At 57.9% G+C, this 19,525-nt stretch overlaps 1 protein-coding gene across 1 annotated transcript; it reads right to left on the bottom strand.

Annotated features, from left to right (window-relative positions):
* Nucleotides 1-50: 50 nt before the first annotated feature.
* ROBO3 (roundabout guidance receptor 3) lies at nucleotides 51-11,807 on the bottom strand. The gene is made up of 25 exons (XM_066203298.1): nucleotides 11,660-11,807; nucleotides 8,539-8,865; nucleotides 7,614-7,771; nucleotides 7,032-7,152; nucleotides 6,819-6,957; nucleotides 6,163-6,290; nucleotides 5,958-6,082; nucleotides 5,452-5,623; nucleotides 5,150-5,361; nucleotides 4,858-4,939; nucleotides 4,605-4,773; nucleotides 4,352-4,518; nucleotides 3,987-4,111; nucleotides 3,687-3,906; nucleotides 3,494-3,606; nucleotides 2,902-3,382; nucleotides 2,695-2,821; nucleotides 2,511-2,614; nucleotides 2,226-2,435; nucleotides 1,980-2,136; nucleotides 1,744-1,911; nucleotides 688-794; nucleotides 528-605; nucleotides 345-452; nucleotides 51-265 (listed from the first exon to the last, which is right to left on the bottom strand). Exons 1-25 carry the CDS (start codon nucleotides 11,805-11,807, stop codon nucleotides 51-53), a joined length of 4,161 nt encoding a protein of 1,386 aa, XP_066059395.1.
* Between the last annotated feature and the right edge of the window lie 7,718 nt (nucleotides 11,808-19,525).

Here is a 19,525-nt window from a genome sequence, read left to right as displayed (position 1 = left end):
TGTGTCCCCATCCCCATGTCCCCAACTCTGTCACCGACCCGCCCTCCCTTTTATCGCTTCTCCTGCGGCGGGCAGGGAAGCGGGGCCCCCGGGCGGCGGCAGTGGCCGGTCCCTTCGCCGCGGTCCCCCGGCGTCCGGCTGCGCCCCGAGCCGTGGCCGCGGGAGCTGGTGGAGCCGCGGGACGAGACGCTGCCGGTGGTGGAGCAGCTGCCGGACACCTGCCCGCGGGGCAGGCAGGAGGGTTTGCTGTACGGTGTGACCTCATCTGCAGGGGAGGGGACAAGGTTGGGGCTGGCAGTGACACCCCCGGCCCTTTCGTCGCGCAGTGGGTGGCTCTGGCTTACCGCCGCGGGGCGGGCGCTGGGTGACCCTGCGCTCAGCCCCGCTCGGCTCCAGCTCCGGGGAGGGGCCGGGGGTCTCGCCCGGCGGCGGCAGCGGCGGCGGCGGCAGGTCTGCGGCAGAGAGGGAGGAGAGGGCTGAGCTCCCCCGGGCCTCCTTGAACTCCCTGTTTTTTTCCTCCCACTCACCTCCCATCTGCTTCTCCCGGCGGTAGCGGCTGCATTTGGGCTTCGGGCGACTTTTGGAGATCACCCCGCGGGTTTTCCCTGGGGAGGTGGGGATGGCTGCGTCAGCCCCCCCAAGAGCCGGTGGGGCACCACCCACCCAAACTGGCCCCTCGGGGCTCACCTGTGCCAGGGGGGCAGCGGGCTCGGGGTGGGTGGCCCTCGCTGGCATCCGGAGTCACCGAGGGACTGGGTGCCTGTGGGGGGGTGCTGACGCCATGGGGGTGTCTCCTGGCAAAGAGGGGGGTGGAGTGAAGCCAGGGTGGGGGGAGAGGGATGTGACTCAGTGGCCACCACAGTGCTGGCACAAGCCCTCCACAGCCAGAAGAAGCCTTGTGGTATTGTCACAGCTGGATGGCACTGGTGTAGGTCGAGTGAAGCATCACAGCCGGATAGAAGTGCCACAGCTGGATCACAGCCACACAGCTGCCACAGGGGTGGCAAAGGGGGACTGGATCAGTGCAGTGGCACAGTTAGGGTGGAGGACCACAGCCTGGCATGGTTGTGATAGCATGGCTGGCCTGCAATGGCACAGCTGGATCACCGCACATCTGGATTGCAAGCACACTGGCAGATTGCAGCTGCACAGTCGTATCATGACACAGCTAGATCATAACACAACTGAATTGCAACCATGCAGTTTGACTGCAGCTGCCCAGCTGGGTCATAGCACAGCTGGATTGCAACCACGGAGCTTGATTGCAGCTGCACAGCTGGAGTGCAGTGACATGCCAGCATCGTGATGGCACAGGTGGATCACGGCAGAGCTGGATCACAACAGCACAGCTGGGTGATGATGGCCCACCTGTCTCATGATGGTGCAGCTGTATTGCATTTCCCCAGTCAGCCCACAATGTCATGGCAGCGTCATGACAGCATGACCAGAGCACAGCTGGAGAGCAGGGGTGGATGGTGACACCATGGATGGATCACAAAGAGATGCCTGGACCATGGTGGGGCATCCCCAGACAGAACATCTGGACACCAATGAGACACCTGGACCCTAATGGCATAGCTGGACCATGATGGCATGGCAGGGCTGGGCAGTGACAGCATGGCTGGATCGTGATGGAACACCCAGGCCATGGTGGGACATCTGGACCTCGATGGGACATCTGGACCCCAAAGGGACATCCAGACCCCAATGGCACGGCCATACCAAGCAAGGCCCATCTCCTACCGGGGCAGGAGGGAGCTATCGAAGTCGCGGAGGCGAGGGATGTCCTCCGTGGTGCGAGGTGATGGTGTCAGCGTGGCGGTGGAACGGCAGCCGGAGGAGGTGGTGGGTGAGGATGCAGCAGTGGCACAGGGGATGTCCTCACCAGGGTACCACGCCTCCATCCCCAACCTGCAGGGTGGAGACCACAGGGTAGGCGCTGGGGGCAGCGTGCCCAGTCCCCAAGCCTCCACACTCACCCTCCGGCTGCCTCTTCCTCTTCATCCTCCTCTTCCTCCTCCTTCTCCTCCTCCTGGGTACACTGGCTGAGCTCACTGGCTGAGGGCGGCGGGGGCAGCAGCTCTGTCCAGCTCACCACAGGCGGTTTCACTGGTTGCCCCAGCTTTGCTTTGGCCCCTGTGCCAAGGAGGGATGCTGGGGGGGCTGTGGGGAGGGCACCGCACCACGAGCACCCATGTGTGCCTCCACCCATCCAACCACCCTACCGTGCTCAGCCCGGCCACGGGGCACCTGGGAGGCTGCAGCATCCATTGGCTGGGAACCCACCCCAGGGTAGGAGGTCCCATATTGTGAGAAGGGACGGGGGAATGTGCAGTGCTCCTCACTGTCAACCTCGATGGTGCTGTAAACCGGCCCCTCGCCAGCCCCTGCTCCAAACTGCTCCGTCTGGGCGATGTAACGGGTGATGCCAGCGTCTGCAGAGGGTGACCAGCATCATCAGGGCTGATCATGATCAGTCAGGGCCACCCAGCCCCATGCTGACCCCTCACCGTTGTAGTATCTCTCAGTGGTCCCCAAGCAAGCGGCAGCACTGGCTGTGCTGCCACCACGCCACGCATCCATCAGCCACGGGTAACCACCGCCAGCAGCTGCCCTGCAAGGGGATGGGCAGAAGGAATGCTGGTGGTCAGCCCTGGGGCTCCTGGGGAGGGCAGGGGATGCCAGGGACGTTACCTGGGGTTGCTGCGCACTGGGGCTGGGAAGGCGACTGTGGAAAGAGATGGGGGTGAGGGCAGCGAGAGGCCGTACTGGGACCCCGCAGCACTTACAGGCTTACCGGTGGGTGTGTAGGCAAAGGATGCTGTAAAGAGAGGGACAGTGGGTGGCTGATGGGTGAGGGGTGAGGGGTGAGGGGTCCCAGGGGTAGCACCCCCCCTGTACCGGTGAAGTGGCTGAGCTCCTTCTTCCTCCGGCGGCGGCTGTAGAGCCAAGCAGCAAAGGCAGCAAGAATGACCCAGCAAGCACCACCAACGCCGGCAATGAAGGCTGGCTGCCTGGCCACCTCTGCTAAATGCTCAGCCAAGCTGCTCCCGCCTGCTGGCCCTGCATCTCGCTCCGCCAGGGGGGCTGCAAGTGACACAGGAAAGAGGGACACACCGGCAGGGTGCCAAGGAGCCATCCCCAGCACTGCAGTCGGTGACACCATCCTGCCCCACCCGTGGGTGCAAGTTGTGACAATGAGAGACTCACCGATGTGGATGGGGACAGGGGCACTGCGGGCGCCCACACCAGCACTGGTGGCAGCAGCAACTTCAGCACGGTAAGGGACCCCAGGGACTAGTCCCCGCAGCACTGTCGCCAGCACCGTCCCCTCCACGCTCTGGTTGATGTGGAAGCGGCTCTCATTGCCCAAGCACCAAATCTGGTGGGGATCAAGAAGAAAAGATGGGGAACACCCGTAAGGGACACCATGGCATGGTGTCATGAGTGGACAGAGTGAACCTGCCACATCCCTGCTGCTGACCACGCTTACCCGGTAATCACGGATGACACCATTCTGCTCTGCCAGAGGTGGTGGCTGCCATGAGATGTGAACACTGGTACCATTCCCAGCCACACTGACAGCTCGTGGCGGGGCGCTGGGGGCTGCCAGTGGAGGACACATGGGCTATCACCTCCAGGTTGTCCCTGGGGACCCACGCTATCCCCTCCATCCCTACACTCACCTGCTTCAGGGGTGTGCAGAGCTCGCACAGCGCTGTCAGGACCATTGAGGTGATAAAAATAGGGTCGGACCTTGACCTCGTAGTCCTGGCCTCGGAGCAGCTCGGTGAGCAGGGCCCCCCGCTCCCCTGGTGCCCACACCGTCCGTGCCTCCTCCCAGCGCCCACCGCGCTGCCGGTACAGCACCCGGTAGCCCTGAAGGAAGGGTGCCTGGTGCTCCACCTGAGGACCCGAGGGAAGGGTGGGATGGGGGGATGATCGACACTGGGAGCCCTGTTCCAGTAGGGAGGCTCAGCACTCACGGTCCAGGAGAGGTGGACGGTGCCCAGTGGCAGCACCACAGGTTCCTTCAGGTGCACAGCCATTTGTGCCAGCTCCTGCTGCACCTTCTCAGGATCCAGCCCTTGCTGCATGGGGTTGGTGTCTGCTGGAAACATGAGAGGGTGGGGAGTCCATGCATATCTCCACTGGTGTCACCAAGTGAAGGAGCCGTGGTGACAGCTCATACCCATGGCAGGTCCATGGGAAACTCCACTGGCATCACTGGGCAAGGATGGACCCAAAGACTGTGGGTCCATGGGCACCTCCGTTGGTGTCACCAAGTGGAGATGGACCCAAGGGTGGGGGGTTTGTGGACACCTCCACTGCTGTCAGTCCTGGATCTCACCTTGGGTGTGCACAGGCTCCGAGACGCCGCTGGGGTCACTGAGCCCGTAGGCATTGACCGCCCGCACCAAGAACAGGTAGACAGTGTCAGGGACAAGGCCGGTCACTGTGTGGGTCTCACCCTCCACATCAGTTGCCACTGTCTGCCATGGGCCACCTGCTGCCTGGCTGCCAGGGGACAGGGGTGACTCATGACAGGGTGGTATCAGGCCACCACATCATCCCTGCAGCCAGAGAAGAGGCTCGTGTGATACCTGAAAGCCTCCACTATGTAAGAGATGACATCAGTGGCACCACTGTCCTCGTTCCCTTTCCACCTCAGGGTGACACTGCTTTGGGTAACGTTGGTGACCACAGGGGCGGAGGGTGGCCCAGGGAGGAGACCAGGTGCAGGAGAAGGCAGGGAGAGGTCGGATTCATTACCTGCAGGGAGATGCATGGAGGTCTGGAGTGGCTTTGTTCCCAGTGCCTCGGTGTCCCCACTGCAGTGACATTTCCATGACCCACCTTGTACCTCCAAGGAGATGTCCCAGCGTGTCTCACCTGCTGGGTTGGTGGCCACACACTCGTAGAGCCCAGAGTCTCTCACCTGCAGGGGAAAGAGCTCCTGCCCCATCACCCTGAGCACCCATCACCTCAGCACCCGCCACCCTGAGCACCCACCACGCTTTGTACCCACCACCCTGAGCCCCAGCACTGCTTGTACCCAGCACCATAAGCATCCATCTCCCTTTGCTCCACCCCTCACAGCCACGGCCCTGCAGTACCCCCACGGGTGCCCCTGCCGGGGCCGGCTCACCCGGAGGCCGGTGATCTGCAGGGTGCCGTTCTCCAGCAGGCTGGCACGGGGCTGGACACCTACCAGGGCACTGCCATCCTTCAGCCACCCCACACTGCCGGGGGGGACATGGGCCCCTGCTCCACAAGGCAGCCGCACTGTGGCCCCCACTGGCAGCACTGTCCGGTTAGTGGGAAGCAGGCTGATCAGCGGTGGGTGGAGCTCAGGGAGTGCTACAGGGAGAAAATTGGGAATTGCTGGGTGGTGGGGTGGGTGTCACTCATACACTGAACGCGCCAGTTCTCCACTGGCACTGGACTTACCCCCCGTCACCTCCAGGCCTGCCCTGGCCAGGACACTGCCGGCCACGCTGATAGCCTGGCACAGGTAGTGACCGGCATCACTGGGCTGGACGTTGACGATGGTCAAAGCACCGCTGGGGCTCACCCAAACACGGCCGGAAGGGATTGGGGGCTGGCCCGGGAACAGCAGGGTCTGAGAGGGAGTGGGATTAGTGGGGGGATGAGGGAGGGAGAGGATGAGAAGCAGGGGATGAGAAGAGGACATAGTTAGGGATGGGAATGGGAATGAGATTGGGGATGGGGATGGGATGGGGACAGGGATGTAGTAGGAACTGTGATGGGATGGTGATGAGGATTGATATTGGTGTGAGGTTGAGATGGGAAGGAGATGAGATGGGGATGGGGTGGGATTTGGAATGAGGAAATAATGATAATCAGGACGAGATGGAATGGAAATGGTGATGGAATTGGGATGAGGATGGGGCTATGGTTGGGTGTGGGGTCAAGGATGCGGGAAGGAGACAGACCTGGCTCCCCTCCTTCTGCCAAAAGACAGCTGGTGGTGGGTTGCCCTTGCTCTGGCACTGGAAAGTCACGCTCTGGCCAGGGGTGACAGCTTGGTCATGGGGCCCGGTGACAAGCTGGGGGGGCACTGCAGCAGTGTGGGGAGAGACAAGGGCTTGTCTGGGCACTCCACCAGCACCCAAGGGTGCTCCCCAGGGCCCCCCTTACCGTGCACAGTCAGGGTGCCTGATGCCTCTGACCTGCCCACGCTGTTATCAGCCACACAGGTGTAGGTCCCCTCATCCTCCACCTGCAGCCGGCTGATCCTCAGGGTGTTGTCTGGCAGCACCTCCCACCTGGGGGGAACCCCCACAAGGCTGTGGCACCAGTGGTGCGCCGGGGCACCAGGAGGATGTAAGGTGCCATGGGGTTGGGATGTAGTGAGAACGCAGGATGTGACGGGGATGTGTGATGTGATGGGTACAGCGGAAGTCTGGGATGCAGGAAAATGGGAGATGCGATGGGGATGTGAAATCTGGTGATGTGGAATATGATGGGGATGTGGGATGCAGCAGGGATGTGGTGAGGATATAGGATGTGGTTGGGATTTGGGATGCTATAAGAATGTGGGATGCAAAGAAGATGTAATGAGGGATCTGGAATGTGATGGAGATGGGACACAATGGGAATGTGGAGTGCAATATGAATGCAGGATGTGCTGAGGATGGAGGATGCGCCAGGGTTATGGGATGCAATTACTTGATGCCATGAGGATGCCAGGTGCTCCAAGCACACCAGGCTGGCACACACTGATGCTGCCCAGCTTGGCACAGAACCCTGGCTGGCCTTGATGTCCCTGAGCCACCCCCTCGCCCCCTACTCACCTTCCCAGTGGCATTTCGCCCTCCTCCTTGCGCCAGCGCGCCGCCGGCTGCGGATCCCCCACTGCCTCGCAGGCAAACTCCGCCGTCCCCTCCACCAGCACCACCTGGTTGTGGGGCCTCTTGCCAAATGCTGGGCGCTCTGCAGAGTGGCTGTCAGTCCCACCAGGATAGCACCCACCTCCCTGACACCCCAAAAATTAAATCCCCACGCACCAAAGACGACCAGCTCGGCCGGCTCGCTGTCCCTCTCCCCCACCACGTTGGCAGCCACGCAGACATAGACACCAGCATCGCTCTTGTGAGTACTGGCCACCATCAGCTTCCCACCACGGATCTGCAGGAAGTAGAGCTCATCCCACATCCCCATCACATCCCACATCCACGCTGTATCCTACCCCCCATTGCATCTCATATCCCCACCGCATCCCAAATCCTCACTGCATCTCTCATCCTGACTGCATTCTGCATCCCCATCACATCCTGTATCCTCATTGCATCTCACATTCCCATTGCACCCACACTGTCATCACATCCCATGTTTCCATTGCATCCCAAATCTCTGCTGCATCCCATATCCCTATCCCGTCCTACATCCCCATCTCATCCCATACCCACCACATCACACAACTCTCTGCTCCATCCCACATCCCCATCACATTCCAGACCCTCACTGCATCCCGCATCCTCACAGCACCCACATCTATGTCACACCCTACATCCCCATGGCATCCTGTATCCCTGTAACATTCCAAACCTTCCTGGCATCACCTTGAGCCTAGTTCCGACCCCCCTCACCGTCAGGCGCTCGTCCCTGTCGCTGACCCGGACTCCGTTTTTCTTCCAAGAGACGCTGGGCTCGGGGTGGCCGCGGGGCGGGACGCACTCCAGCACGGCCGGTTCTCCCGCCGCCACCACCACGTCCCCGGGGGGCTGCCGGAAATCGTCCCGCAGCACTGCGGGGACACAGCGGCCTCAGCTCCCCAGCCCTGCGCCCCCCGGCCTGGGGGCAGCACCAGGGGTATCGTCTGAATTAGCTTTAACAGATTTTAATTCATCTTCATTGATTTTACTTGATTTTCAAACACTTTCAAATATTTTCTCTTTTTTTTTTCTCATTTATTTTCATGTATTTCCAATTATATTCACCTCTTTTAATTTATTTTACCATGTTTTCATTTATTTTCACTCCTTTTTAGTAATTTTCGCTTATTTTCCTTTCTTTCCAATTAAGTTTTTTTCATTATTTCTCTTCACTAACTGGTACTTCCTTTCATTTATTTTCACTTACTTTCAGTTATTTTCACTTTCTTTATTTAATTTCTCTTTTTTCCATGTTTTAATTTATTTTCTGTAATTTGCATTCATTTTCTCTTATTCCCTTGCTTTTATCTTAATTTATTTTCGCTTGTTTTCTTTTTTCATTTGTTTTCAGTTAGTTTCATTTATTTCCAATATTTCTCACTCCTTTGGATTCATTTTCATTTCTTTTCGCTTACTTTATTTACTTCTAATTATTTCCCCCTTATTTTCATTTCTTTTCACCTCTTCCCTTGCAAATAGAGGCCTGGGAATGTGAAAGCCCCTCGTCCCCCAGGCAGGCTCAGGGATGATACCAGGCTGAGTTCAGGGATGATATCCTGATGAGCAGGCTGGACTCAGGGATGATACCAGGACCCCAAATTTCCCCCTCTCAAATCCTCCCCGCCCCCTCAGGACTCACCGGCCACCTCCAGGGAAGCATTCCGGCTGGTGGCCTCCCCCAGGTAATTCCTGGCCACGCAGACATAAACCCCCTCGTCGGGCTTTCCCCGCCTCCCGTGCAGGATCCGGAGGAAGAAGAGGGACCCCCCCGGGAGGAGGGTGCGGTGGGAGCGGGGATCCTCCCGGTCCGTCTCCACCCGCTCCCCGTCCTTGTACCACTCCACCACCGGGGGCGGGCGCCCCTCGGCCTTGCAGCTCAGCGTGGCCGGTTCCCCCTTGGAGACCAGGACATCCGTGGGGTGCTCCACGATGCGGGGAGCCGTGTCCTCTAGCTGGGTGTTGGATCCTGCAGGAAAATCAGGAGGGGTAGGGAGCAGGGATCTGAGAGGCTGAGCATACTTGGCTTGTGTGGTGCTTTCCTGGCTCCAGACCCTGCTTTGCTTGGAAGGCAGGAGGTGAGAGACGAAGTGTGTCCCAGCCCAGCGTACCCCAGGGTGGGCGCCGCAGGGAGGGAACAGGATCACAGAATCACAGGATCACCAGGTTGGAAGAGACCTTTAAGATCATCGAGTCCAACCCATGCCATAACACCACCTGAACTAAACCATGGCACCGAGTGCCACATCCGATCTTTTTTTAAACACATCCAGGGATAGTGATTCCACCACCTCCTCAGGCAGACAATTCCTGTGCTTTATTGCCCTTTCAGTAAAAAAACTTTTTACTAACATCCAACCTAAATTTCCCTTAGCCCAACAAAATCTGATTGGGAGGCTGTCAAGTAAGGCCAGTGGGACAATGCAGCTTTGCTCCCAGCTAAGCCTTTTCCACCCAGTTTTCACCTGGGCATCCCTGAGGAAATGGGGTTGGGGCTAAATTCTCCCTACATAGGGATTTTTTCCATCAGCTGCAAGTGCTGACTTTCTGTAGCAGAACTGGTCATTCTGGGCTGCAGAAAATGCTTAATTTGAAGTTTTAAAAAGCCCCATATTTGGGTTGTGAGACTGTTCCAAAAAAAAAGAAAATCCAACACCCTGCTAGGGCAGGGGAATTAATGGTTGGTCATTAATGCCAGCATAATTAATGGTCATAAATGCTGGGGCCGGCTGGGCTGAACCACATGTGTCCCCAACACTGTCTGGGGTGGCTTGGTGGTTTGGTCCCCAAGTGTCACTGCTGGCCCAGTGGCACAGGCACACACCTGCACAATGTACATTACACACATGTGCATTACAAGTGCAGGGGGGTGTGTGCACACATGCATTGCACACATAGATGCATGAACATGTGTGGGCAGTCATGCAGAAGTGTGCACACACATGCAGCTACACATGTGTGCTTGCACTTACACACACACATGCACACATGTGCATCTTGACGGGGGGTGCATGCCCTGACAAGCACAGATGCATTCACATGTGTGTGCATTCATCCAGGGTGTGCATGCACACACACACGTTCACACAGGGGTGCACATGCACACACAGACGCACATGCACAGGGGCACACACAGGGACATGCACAGTCATGCACATTCCTGCCCATACACACACACACTCAGGTGGACCATGAGCCTACGCTTATCCACATTGCTGCACGCGCACACATGCACACACATGCAAACTGTACAGACACGCAAACACCTGCACAATGCACAGACACGCACACATGCACACTGCACCTAAATGCGCACACACATGCACACACATGCACAAAGCACATGCATGCACACATGCTCACTGCACATAAATGCACACACATGCACATATGCACACTGCACACACATGCACACACACACTGCCCATAAATGCACACATGCACATGTAGGCACACATGCACGCAAATGTACACATGCACACACATGCACACTGTACAGACATGCACAGGCATGCACACACATGCACTCTGCCCATAAATGCACACATGCACACGCGTGCAGGCTGCACATACACACACACCACACACGTGTCTCCCATTCGCACATGCCCTTCCCCTGATCCCCCACACCCCGGGGCAGGATGCAATTTGGGGTGCCCATGGGGTTGCCATGGGGATGGGATGTGGCTGCCATGGGGATGGAAGCAATGCTGCAGGGTACTGGGCACCCCTGGGGGGCACAGCAGGGACTGAGGGGGCCGCAGCTGGGCCCGGTGACTAATTGGGACAAGCAGGGGGTCAGGGCAGGCCCCTTCCTGTGCCCGGCTGGCTATGCAGGGGCAGGGGGTCCCGTGAGGTTTGGGAACACTCCCACCCCCTCATCAGCCACCCAGGACCAGCTAGAGGGGGACAGACTAAAAAAGAAAGGAGAAGTTCCAAATGGAGCCAAAATTCAGGCAGACACCCCTTCCCTCACCCTTCCTTCACCCCCACTCTGTCCCACTTAGGGGTCATGGGGCTGGTCTGGGGACATGGGGAGGATTAGGGCACACAGAGCTAGTTGGAGGACACTGGAATAGTTTAAGAATGTGGAGATAGTTTGGGAACATGGAGCCAGTTCCAGTTAGTAGTCTGGGGATTGGTTGGGGACACAGGACTGGTTTGGAGACATGGAGTCTCTCCTAGTTGTGTCTGGGAGTTGGTTTGGGGACACAAGGACCGTTTTGGGACACAGGGCTGGTCCTGGTTTGGAGACTGGGGATGGATGTGGGGACATGAAGGTTGTTTAAGGACATTGGGTTGCCCCTGGTTTGGGGTCTGAGGACTGGCCTGGGGATTTGGGGAGAATTTGGGGATGCCGTGTCTCCCCCAGCTCGTGGTCTGGCAGTTGATGTAGGAACACGGGACAGTTTGGGAACAGGGAGCTACTTGCAGTTCAGGATTTGGGAACACAAGACTGGTTTGGGAACACCGGGACAGTCCTGACTTGGGGAGTGGGCTGGTCTCGGTTTGGGGTCGTGGAGACGGACACCACATCACTCCCGAGAGTTGGTCTGGAGACAGGGAGCTGGTGTGGGGACACTGGGTCAGTTCTGGAGTAGGGAAATGGGGCAGGTCCCGGTTTGGGGACAGGCTGGGAATCCAGTGTCGGTGCTGGTGGCGTCCCAGCCGGGGCTGGGCTTTGCGGGCTACTTCCAGCATCCCGGCTGGACCAGGAGCAGGAACTCCGGGGCAGGGGGACAGGAAGACCGGGGACCACGTACCGTTACCGGGGACGAGATCGGGCAGGTGGAGCGCGGCGATGGAACGGTTGATGCCGAGCAGGAGCGAGGAGGAGTTGGAGCCTTCGGCTCCCAGCGAGTCGGCGAACAGGTTCATCTGCAGCAGCGTCTTCAGCAGGTACCGCAGCATCCTGCCCCGGCTCTGCTCGGCTTGGCTGAGATCGGCTCGGATCAGGTCGGCTCTGCACGACACTACCCGGCACGGCAAAGACTGGCTCGGCTCAGCCCGATCCGGCTCAGCTCAGTTCGGCTCTGCTCGGCTGGGCTCGCCTCAGTTCAGCCCAGTCAAGCTCAGCCTGGCCAGACTCAGCCCGATCCGGCTCAGCCCGGTCCGGCTCAGCTCAGTTCGGCTCTGCTCGGCTGCACTCGGCTCAGTTCAGCCCAGTCTGGCTCAGTTCAGCCCAGTCCGGCTCAGCCCGGCTCGACTCTGCTCAGTCCAGCGCGGCTCAGCATAGCCCGACTCAGTCCGGCTCAGCTCGCCTCGGCTTGGCTCGGCTCAGCCTGCGGCACCGCCCCCCGGGTGGGGGACGGGCCAGGGCGGTGCTGGGGCGGGGTGATGGGGGTGTCCCTGTGTTCCCTCCCCGTCCCTAAGAAGCGGGATGGGGGCGAAGGCGGGGGGTGTCCCGGATGGGATGGGGGCTTCCTGGTGGAGTGGAACTGGGATGACTTTTTGAGGGGGCAGAGGAAAAGGGGGCTCCTAAAGCTGGAGGGAGGAGAAAGAAGAGACGCAGCAGCTCCCTGGCTTCACTCCAAATTACGTGACACCACATGGGGCTGCTGTCACCCCCCCACTCGGGATCCCCCCCTCAGTAAATCCTGAACTCCACGGGGAAATGCTGCTGCTCGAGTGAGTAACACACCCCAACACCGGGGTGTGCTGGTAGGGATAGGGACACTTTGGGGGTGCTGGGACCACCAGTGGCCTTGAATTTGCTGGTGGGGGAGGTGGGAAACACGAAGGAATCAGCACACGGTGCCAGTGAATCCGTAAGTAGCAATTGGCCACTTAATTATTATGTCGGGGCTGATGTGGGAAGCAATGAGCCTCCTTCAGTGAGCGCCCGGGGTGGGGAAGGGTTTGGGGGAATTCGTTAGGGAGGTTCATTATGGGGGGGCTCGTTATGGGTCTTTGTTACAGTGGCACTTGGAATAGGGGAAAAGTGGGGGGGAAGGGGAAATCGAGAGTCTGGGGAACCTGGAAGGGACTCAGGGAAAAAGAGGAGGTGGGGAGGAGAAGGGGCAATGGGGAAGGACTGGGGGGACATGCATGTGGGTATGCACATCTGGGACATTGGGAGGGAGAAGGTTCCTCACATCTGCATGCACAGCAGCAAGTGAAATGTGCCCACATGTGTTTGCACATCTGGGTCCCCAAGGGCATTCACATCTGGAGGACTCTTGGGGCACAGCGGGGGGGGGGGGGGGGGGGGGGAAGGCTTTTCCACATACAACTGGGGCAGCAAAGATCTCCAGGATGCTCACATCTGGGAGGGTTGGGTGGTCTGGGGCATGCAGCTGCATTCAGTCCAACAGCTGGAGAAGTCTCTGATGTCATAGCTGAGCACACAGCTGAAGGCACAGGGATGCCCAAGCACATCTGGAGAACCAGGTGGTTTCCATGTGTGCGCATCTGGAGGCACAAGGTGAGTGCACATCTGGAGAGCTTGCCTAGACTTGCATTTTCACAGCCAGAGCTGTGCTGAGGCTGGAGATAGGTGCACATCTGGACTCAGCCTCACCAGCATCCTCTGGGCTCTCCATATCCCACCGAATCTGCCAGGTGTCCGGTGGGCAATGCATTATTCATCTGTCCCTAGGAGCCGGGCACAGAGAAAGTAAATAAATATTAATTTAGTAGGAGCACAAAGCTTTTCCGCTTCTCCTGCTGGCAATGCAGCAGCACAGGGATTTCTCAGTAGGATCAGGGGGAAAAAAATCCACAGAATAACAGGTTTATCCAACTGTTATCTGAGTACTTCTCTGGGATGGGAATTTATGGCAATGCTGGAATATCTAAACCTACATTTCGTTGCCTTCTCCTTTTGGGTCCCTCTGAAAAGCTGACCTGAGGAATGGGACATCTCCAACACAGAACTACAGGATGGGAAAGGGTGTTAATCCCCGGAAAGCCTTTGGGCCTCTTTTCATGGAGTTCTTGGAAAATGGGAGAATTTTTAATGGGAATCCTGGAGGTTTTGGGAGCCTCAGGGATTAAAGCACCTCTGTATTAATCCCACGATGAGCCCTGAGACTGCAGCGATGGGCTCCCAGGGGTGACACACGCGCATCCAATACCTCCTCTGAGAGAGCTTGTGATGGGGAATGGAGACAAAGGAGCCGCCTCATCCCGATGGATAATCCCCCTCAGATTCATCCCCGTTAATCAGCTGGGCAAACAGCGAGGGCGGGGGCATCGCCTCCTTGTTAGCAGATTTATTCTCACTGCCACGGCATTTAATTGCTGCTTGATTTGGCGATTAGCGGCTGTTTGCCCAGGCTTTGCCCAAATCACCCTCCTCAAAGTTTTTAGATGGGGGGAGGCTTCCTTCGTACTTTGTTGTCCTCATTATTCCACATCGGTTTTTGCTGCTTTCTTATTCCTCCTGTTTTTACCCAACCCTCGTTGGGTGGCATCGAGGGACTGGGGCAGGGGGGAAGGGAGAAACTGAGGCACGAAGTTTGGCCATAATGAGGAGCGACAAGATATTTGTCTGGGCAAATGAGCGGCTGGGTCCCCCCTCCCCGCTGCCAGGGGGGAATCCCTGGCAGCCCCGTTATTAACATTCCCCCCGGGAGCCCCCCACCCCAAGCCAGGCGCTTGGCCGGGAAATGCGGCTTTTTGAATATTTATAGAGGTTGTGGCAGCACTTGGGGTGGGGAGGAGGGAAAGGGGAGCACGGGGGCTGCTGGTGGGGGGGTAGGGAAAAGCAATGTTGAGGACTGGGGGTACTGGGGATGAAGGGGACGGAGCTGGAATCCTTTAGGGATGACACTGGGCTGGTGTAGGGAATGATGCTGGGCTGGTGTGGGGAATGACGCTGGGATGGTGCAGGGAATGATGCTGGGATGGTGCAGGGAATGATGCTGGGCTGGTGTGGGGAATGTCGCTGGGATATTGCAGGGAATGACGCTGGGATGGTGTAGGGAATGACGCTGGGATGGTGTAGGGAATGATGCTGGGATGGTGCAGGGAATGATGCTGGGATGGTGCAGGGAATGATGCTAGGATGCTGTAGGGGATGACTCTGGGATGGTGTAGGTGATGACACTGGGATGCATAAAGAGATGGCATTGGGATGCTGTCAGGAATGACTCTGGGATACTGTAGGGAATGATGGTGGCATGCTTGGGAGGACAGTGATGTGATGCTTTGAGGAATGATGCTGGGATGTTTTAGGAGAATGTAGTGAATGTTCTAGAGGATGACAGTAGGATCCTTTGGGAGGTGATGATGGAACTTCAGGAAGTGACAAGACTGGGATTGTTTGAGGGATAACAGTGTGATGCTTTAAGGAAAGATGCTGAGATGTTTTAGGGCAGCATATGGGAATGACTTCAGGATGCTTCAGGGGATGATTTAAAGGATGATGTTCGGATGCTCTAACAAATAGTGCTAGGATGTTTTAGGGCATGGAGCTGGAGCATTTTGGGGAGCATACTGTGATGTTGTAGGGAATGGCACTGGGATAGTGTGGGGAATGGCTCTGGGATGCTGTAGGGGATGACGCTGGGATGCTGTAGGGGATGATGCTGGGATGCTGTAGGGAATGGTGTCAGGATGTACTCATGGATAATGCTGTTTAAGAGGAGCGCTCTGGGATGTTTTAGGGGAAGATACTGACCTGCCCCAAGGAATGACACTGGGATTTTTTCAGAGAACAGACTGGAATGCTCTAGGAGATGATGGTGGGATGAATTAAGGAGACATGCTGCTCTATTTTAGAGGACCTTATGGGACTTTAGGGTGTGATGCTTGGATCCTCTAGGAGAGCAAACTATCATGCTTTAGAAAATGTCACTGGGATGCTTTAGGGGATGAGTCTGGGCTGCACGGAGGGATGCCAGGATGTATTAGGGGATGATAGTAAGACACTGTGCTGTAGTATGCTAGAATGCTGCAAGGAATAATGCTGGAATGATGTAGGGGATGGTGCTGGGATGCTTTAGGGGAATGATCCTGGGAAACTTTAGAGAAGCACACTGGAATGATTTAGAGGATGACAGTGAGAGGCTTTAGGGGACGATGCCAGGGTGTGTGAAGGAATAATGTTGGGATGTTTCAGATGAACATGCTGGCATGATCTAGGGGATGACACTGGGATGCTCTGAGGGTTGATGCCAGGATATTTTAGGGGATGGTGACAGAATGTTTTAGGGGATGATACTGGGATGCTTTAGGGGATGACTCTGAGAAGGTTTAGGGGCATGCACTGAAGTGCTTTAGGGGATGGTGCCAGGGTGTGCTAAAGGATAAAGCTGGGATATTCCAGGAAAGTGCGCTGGCATGCTTTAGGGGATGCTGCTGGGATGCTTTCAGTGAGCAGATTGAGATGCTTTAGGGGATGACCCATGGAGCCTCTGTGGAACGGTGTGGGGATGCCTCAGAGGACGGGTGTCAGTCTGTCTGTCCTCCGCACCTGGCAGGCGCAGGAGGCCGGTGGGTCGAGATCTCCTCGCGGGCATCCCAGCCTGCCTCATTACCAGCGTCTTTGGAAAGCCGGAGCCCATGTGTTCTCGAGACGAGCGACTTGGGGTATATTAACATCCCATTTCCACCTCTTTAATATAGAGTTTGTCGAGATCATTTATCAGCCGAGCTTCCCTTCAGGGCCAAGGGAAACCGGGCAGAGCTCGGCAGCTGGGTCATAGCGAGAGGCGAGGGATGCTCGTCCCCGAAGGAAGCCGAAGCCGGGTTTAACAGGTAGTGGCTCATGTGCGAATCGCTAGTTTGGGACCGCCACATCATTGGGAAAGGCTTTATCAAAGCTGGGCTTAATTGGGTGGAAGGCTTGTTTGCATGGCCGCTAATGGGGGATCAGAGGGCCGGGGACCCAGCGCTGACGGCCTCACAAAGGCAAGCAATTACTTGCTTGTCTGCATTATGTATTAACCCATCTGGGGTCGGGATATTGGCTGTGAAAGGGAGACAAAGAGGGGGGCGTGCCGGTTGCCCCTGCGCCGAATTAGCCCGCCTGGGTCCCCTTTGTGCAGCGGGCAGGGCAGCTGGATCGGGATGCAGGCGCTCAGGATGCTGATGGGCACCGGCGCGCGGCAGCAGGGCGCTGCCTCGCTCGGCATCCCCGCGTCCTTCCAAATATTGCATCGAGCGTCTTTTCTCTCCTTTCATCAGTTTCCTGCCTGCGGCCACATCTCGGAATAATTGCAGCTTTCGCTTTAATTAGCCACCGTCGCCACTAATAAGTTTATACTTCTTTTCAGCAGCGTATTTTGGCGGCGGGAGGTTAATTACAAGCAGGTCAGCAAATTGCGGAACACACTGCTCTGGGTCTAATGACTTGTCCGCTCGGCTTTTTGGCGGACTTTTAATTATGCCTATTGAATTGGAAGGTTGACTGGAACGAGGCGGCGGGGGAGCGTTGGGGACCAGGGAGGTGTTTCCCCACTGCCTCCCCAAGCTGCTTGTCCCGCCGCCCGCACACCCCCAGAGGCTGAGAACGGCCACAACTCATTGCATGGGCGAGCCCTGACTGAGAACGGTTACAATTCGTTTCCCGGGTGACCCCCGGCTGAGAACACCCAAAAATCCTTGCATAGGTGAGCCTGGCCTGAGAACAGACACAATTCGCTGCACGGATAAGCCTTGCCTGAGAGCAGTCACAAGTCTTTGCACAGGTGAGTCTCATTTGAGAATGGCCACAACTCATCGCGTGGCTGATCCTGGCTGAGCGCACCCACGGCCCATTTCGCAGGTGAGCCCAGCTGCGAACATCCATAACTCAGAGCACGGGGCGATCCTGGCCGAGAACTGCCGCAGCTCATGGCAGGGGTGAGCCGTGGCGGAGTACAATCCCAGCCCGTGGCAGGGCTGAACGCGGGCCCTGCTCATTCCAGGAATGACTGCGGAGGTGCTGTCGGCCTGGGGGGCCCCATGTCCCCCCGCTCAACCCTCGCCCCCCACCCCCATGTCATTAGCGCGCGGTCAAATGGCGCTGCCGGGACTCGGAGCTGCATCGCAATCAGCTGCTCTGGGCCGTAATGAGTGTTCAGGCCCTAATTAACCGCCACCCTCATTTGCATCCGGTCCGCCCCCCCCCCGCCCCCCTCCCCGGGCCTCTAATTGTGGTCTGGCCAGCTCCGGGGGGCTTGGGGATGGGGGTCTACAGCCGCGGGGACGCTGGCAGCTGATATGGCAGTCTGGGGACACACCAGCAGTGGGGACACCCCTCTAGAGACCCGGCTTTGGGGATACGTGGGAGGGCTGGTGGTGGGTGCAGCCCTCTGGGGTCACACAGCAGAGGTGGCTGGGGAGACATCCCTTTGGGGACCTGCCTCAGGAGTGGCAGTGGGGACACTTGAGTAGGGCCACCCCTTTGAGGACACTCCAGGGAAGTGGGTGCATACTTTTGGGGACATGGTGGCAGCAGAGACATTCCCTTGCGGTCACGCTAGCAGTGAGGACTTCTGTTTTGGGACATGGTGGTGACAGACACATCATTTTGGGGATATGATGTGGGGCTGGCACTGGGGACATCCCTCTGGGGACATGCTGGTAGTGGGAATATCCCTCTGGGTACACACCAGCTGTGTGTCCGTTTGGGTGCATGTCACAGTGGTGACAGTGGGTTGACATGCTGGCAGCAGGGACAACCTCTTGCGGATGTGGTGGCACAGGAACATTCCTTTGAGGACATGCCAGAGGCAGATGCATCCCTTTGGATGCCACAGGACTGCCATTGACACGTCCCTTTGGGGGCAGGCGGGCTCATTACACCCTCGGAGATGTGATGGCAGCAGGGACATCCTTTGGGGACATACACCAACAGTGGGGACATCCCTTTGAGGACATGTTGGCATTGGGGACGTCCCTTGTGGACACTCGCTGGGGACGGCAGTGACAAAGAGCCCGGTCGAGGTGGGGGATGGAGTGTGGGGTTAGCGCTCTCCCCCCAACCGCAGCCTCGCGCCGCTGCTAGTCCCTAATCCTGCTAATTAGAGGGGCATAATTACACTCCTGATCGCTTCGCGCCGTGCTGCGGGCAGGGACAGACAGAGGCGGGGGGGTGTCCCCTTCCATCCTTCCCTCACCGCCCCCCCCCCCCCGCCATTTGTTTAACCAACACGGCCCTAATTAAAGCGTTTAATTAACCAATCCGGCCAGGGGTCCCATAGGACCTCTCTAACCACCCCCCTTGGATGGGGGGGGGGCTTCTAAGGGGGTCTGGAGAGGTGGAATCTCCCCGATGCTCGTTAGTCTTGGCCTAACGAAGAGTTGGGGCGCAGCTGGGGTGTCCCCCCCACCCCCCGCGAGCTGCGCCCTGGCTCATCAATCACGGTCACCGTTAATTGGGGTCCCGGGGTTTCAGAGGCACCAGGGCCGGGGGCAGCAAGCGGTGGGGAAAAGAGAGCTCCCCGCCCCCCCGGAATCAGCCTCAGTCCTTGGGGGATGCTCAGTAACGACGTTTGGGAGTTCTGGAAGCCCAGACTTCATGGGTGCTCCACACCAGAGACAGGGGGCAAGTGTTTGGTCCGGCGGGGCGAGCTCAGCTCCAGTACGATGGGAATGCTCTGCCTCAAGGTTAGGGATGCTAAACCTCACTTTTGGGATGTTCGGCCGCACGTCTGGGGTCCTCGGGCCAAGGCAGTCCCCGGGCGGTGAGAGGGAAGAGT

This window comes from Chamaea fasciata, unplaced genomic scaffold, assembly GCF_029207755.1.
Source record: "Chamaea fasciata isolate MVZ Bird 193981 ecotype frontalis unplaced genomic scaffold, bChaFas1.0.hap1 SCAF_24, whole genome shotgun sequence".
Taxonomy (NCBI): Eukaryota; Metazoa; Chordata; class Aves; order Passeriformes; family Sylviidae; genus Chamaea; species Chamaea fasciata.
Note: the sequence above shows the minus strand (reverse complement) of the source record. Positions and strands in the feature narration are given on the sequence as shown.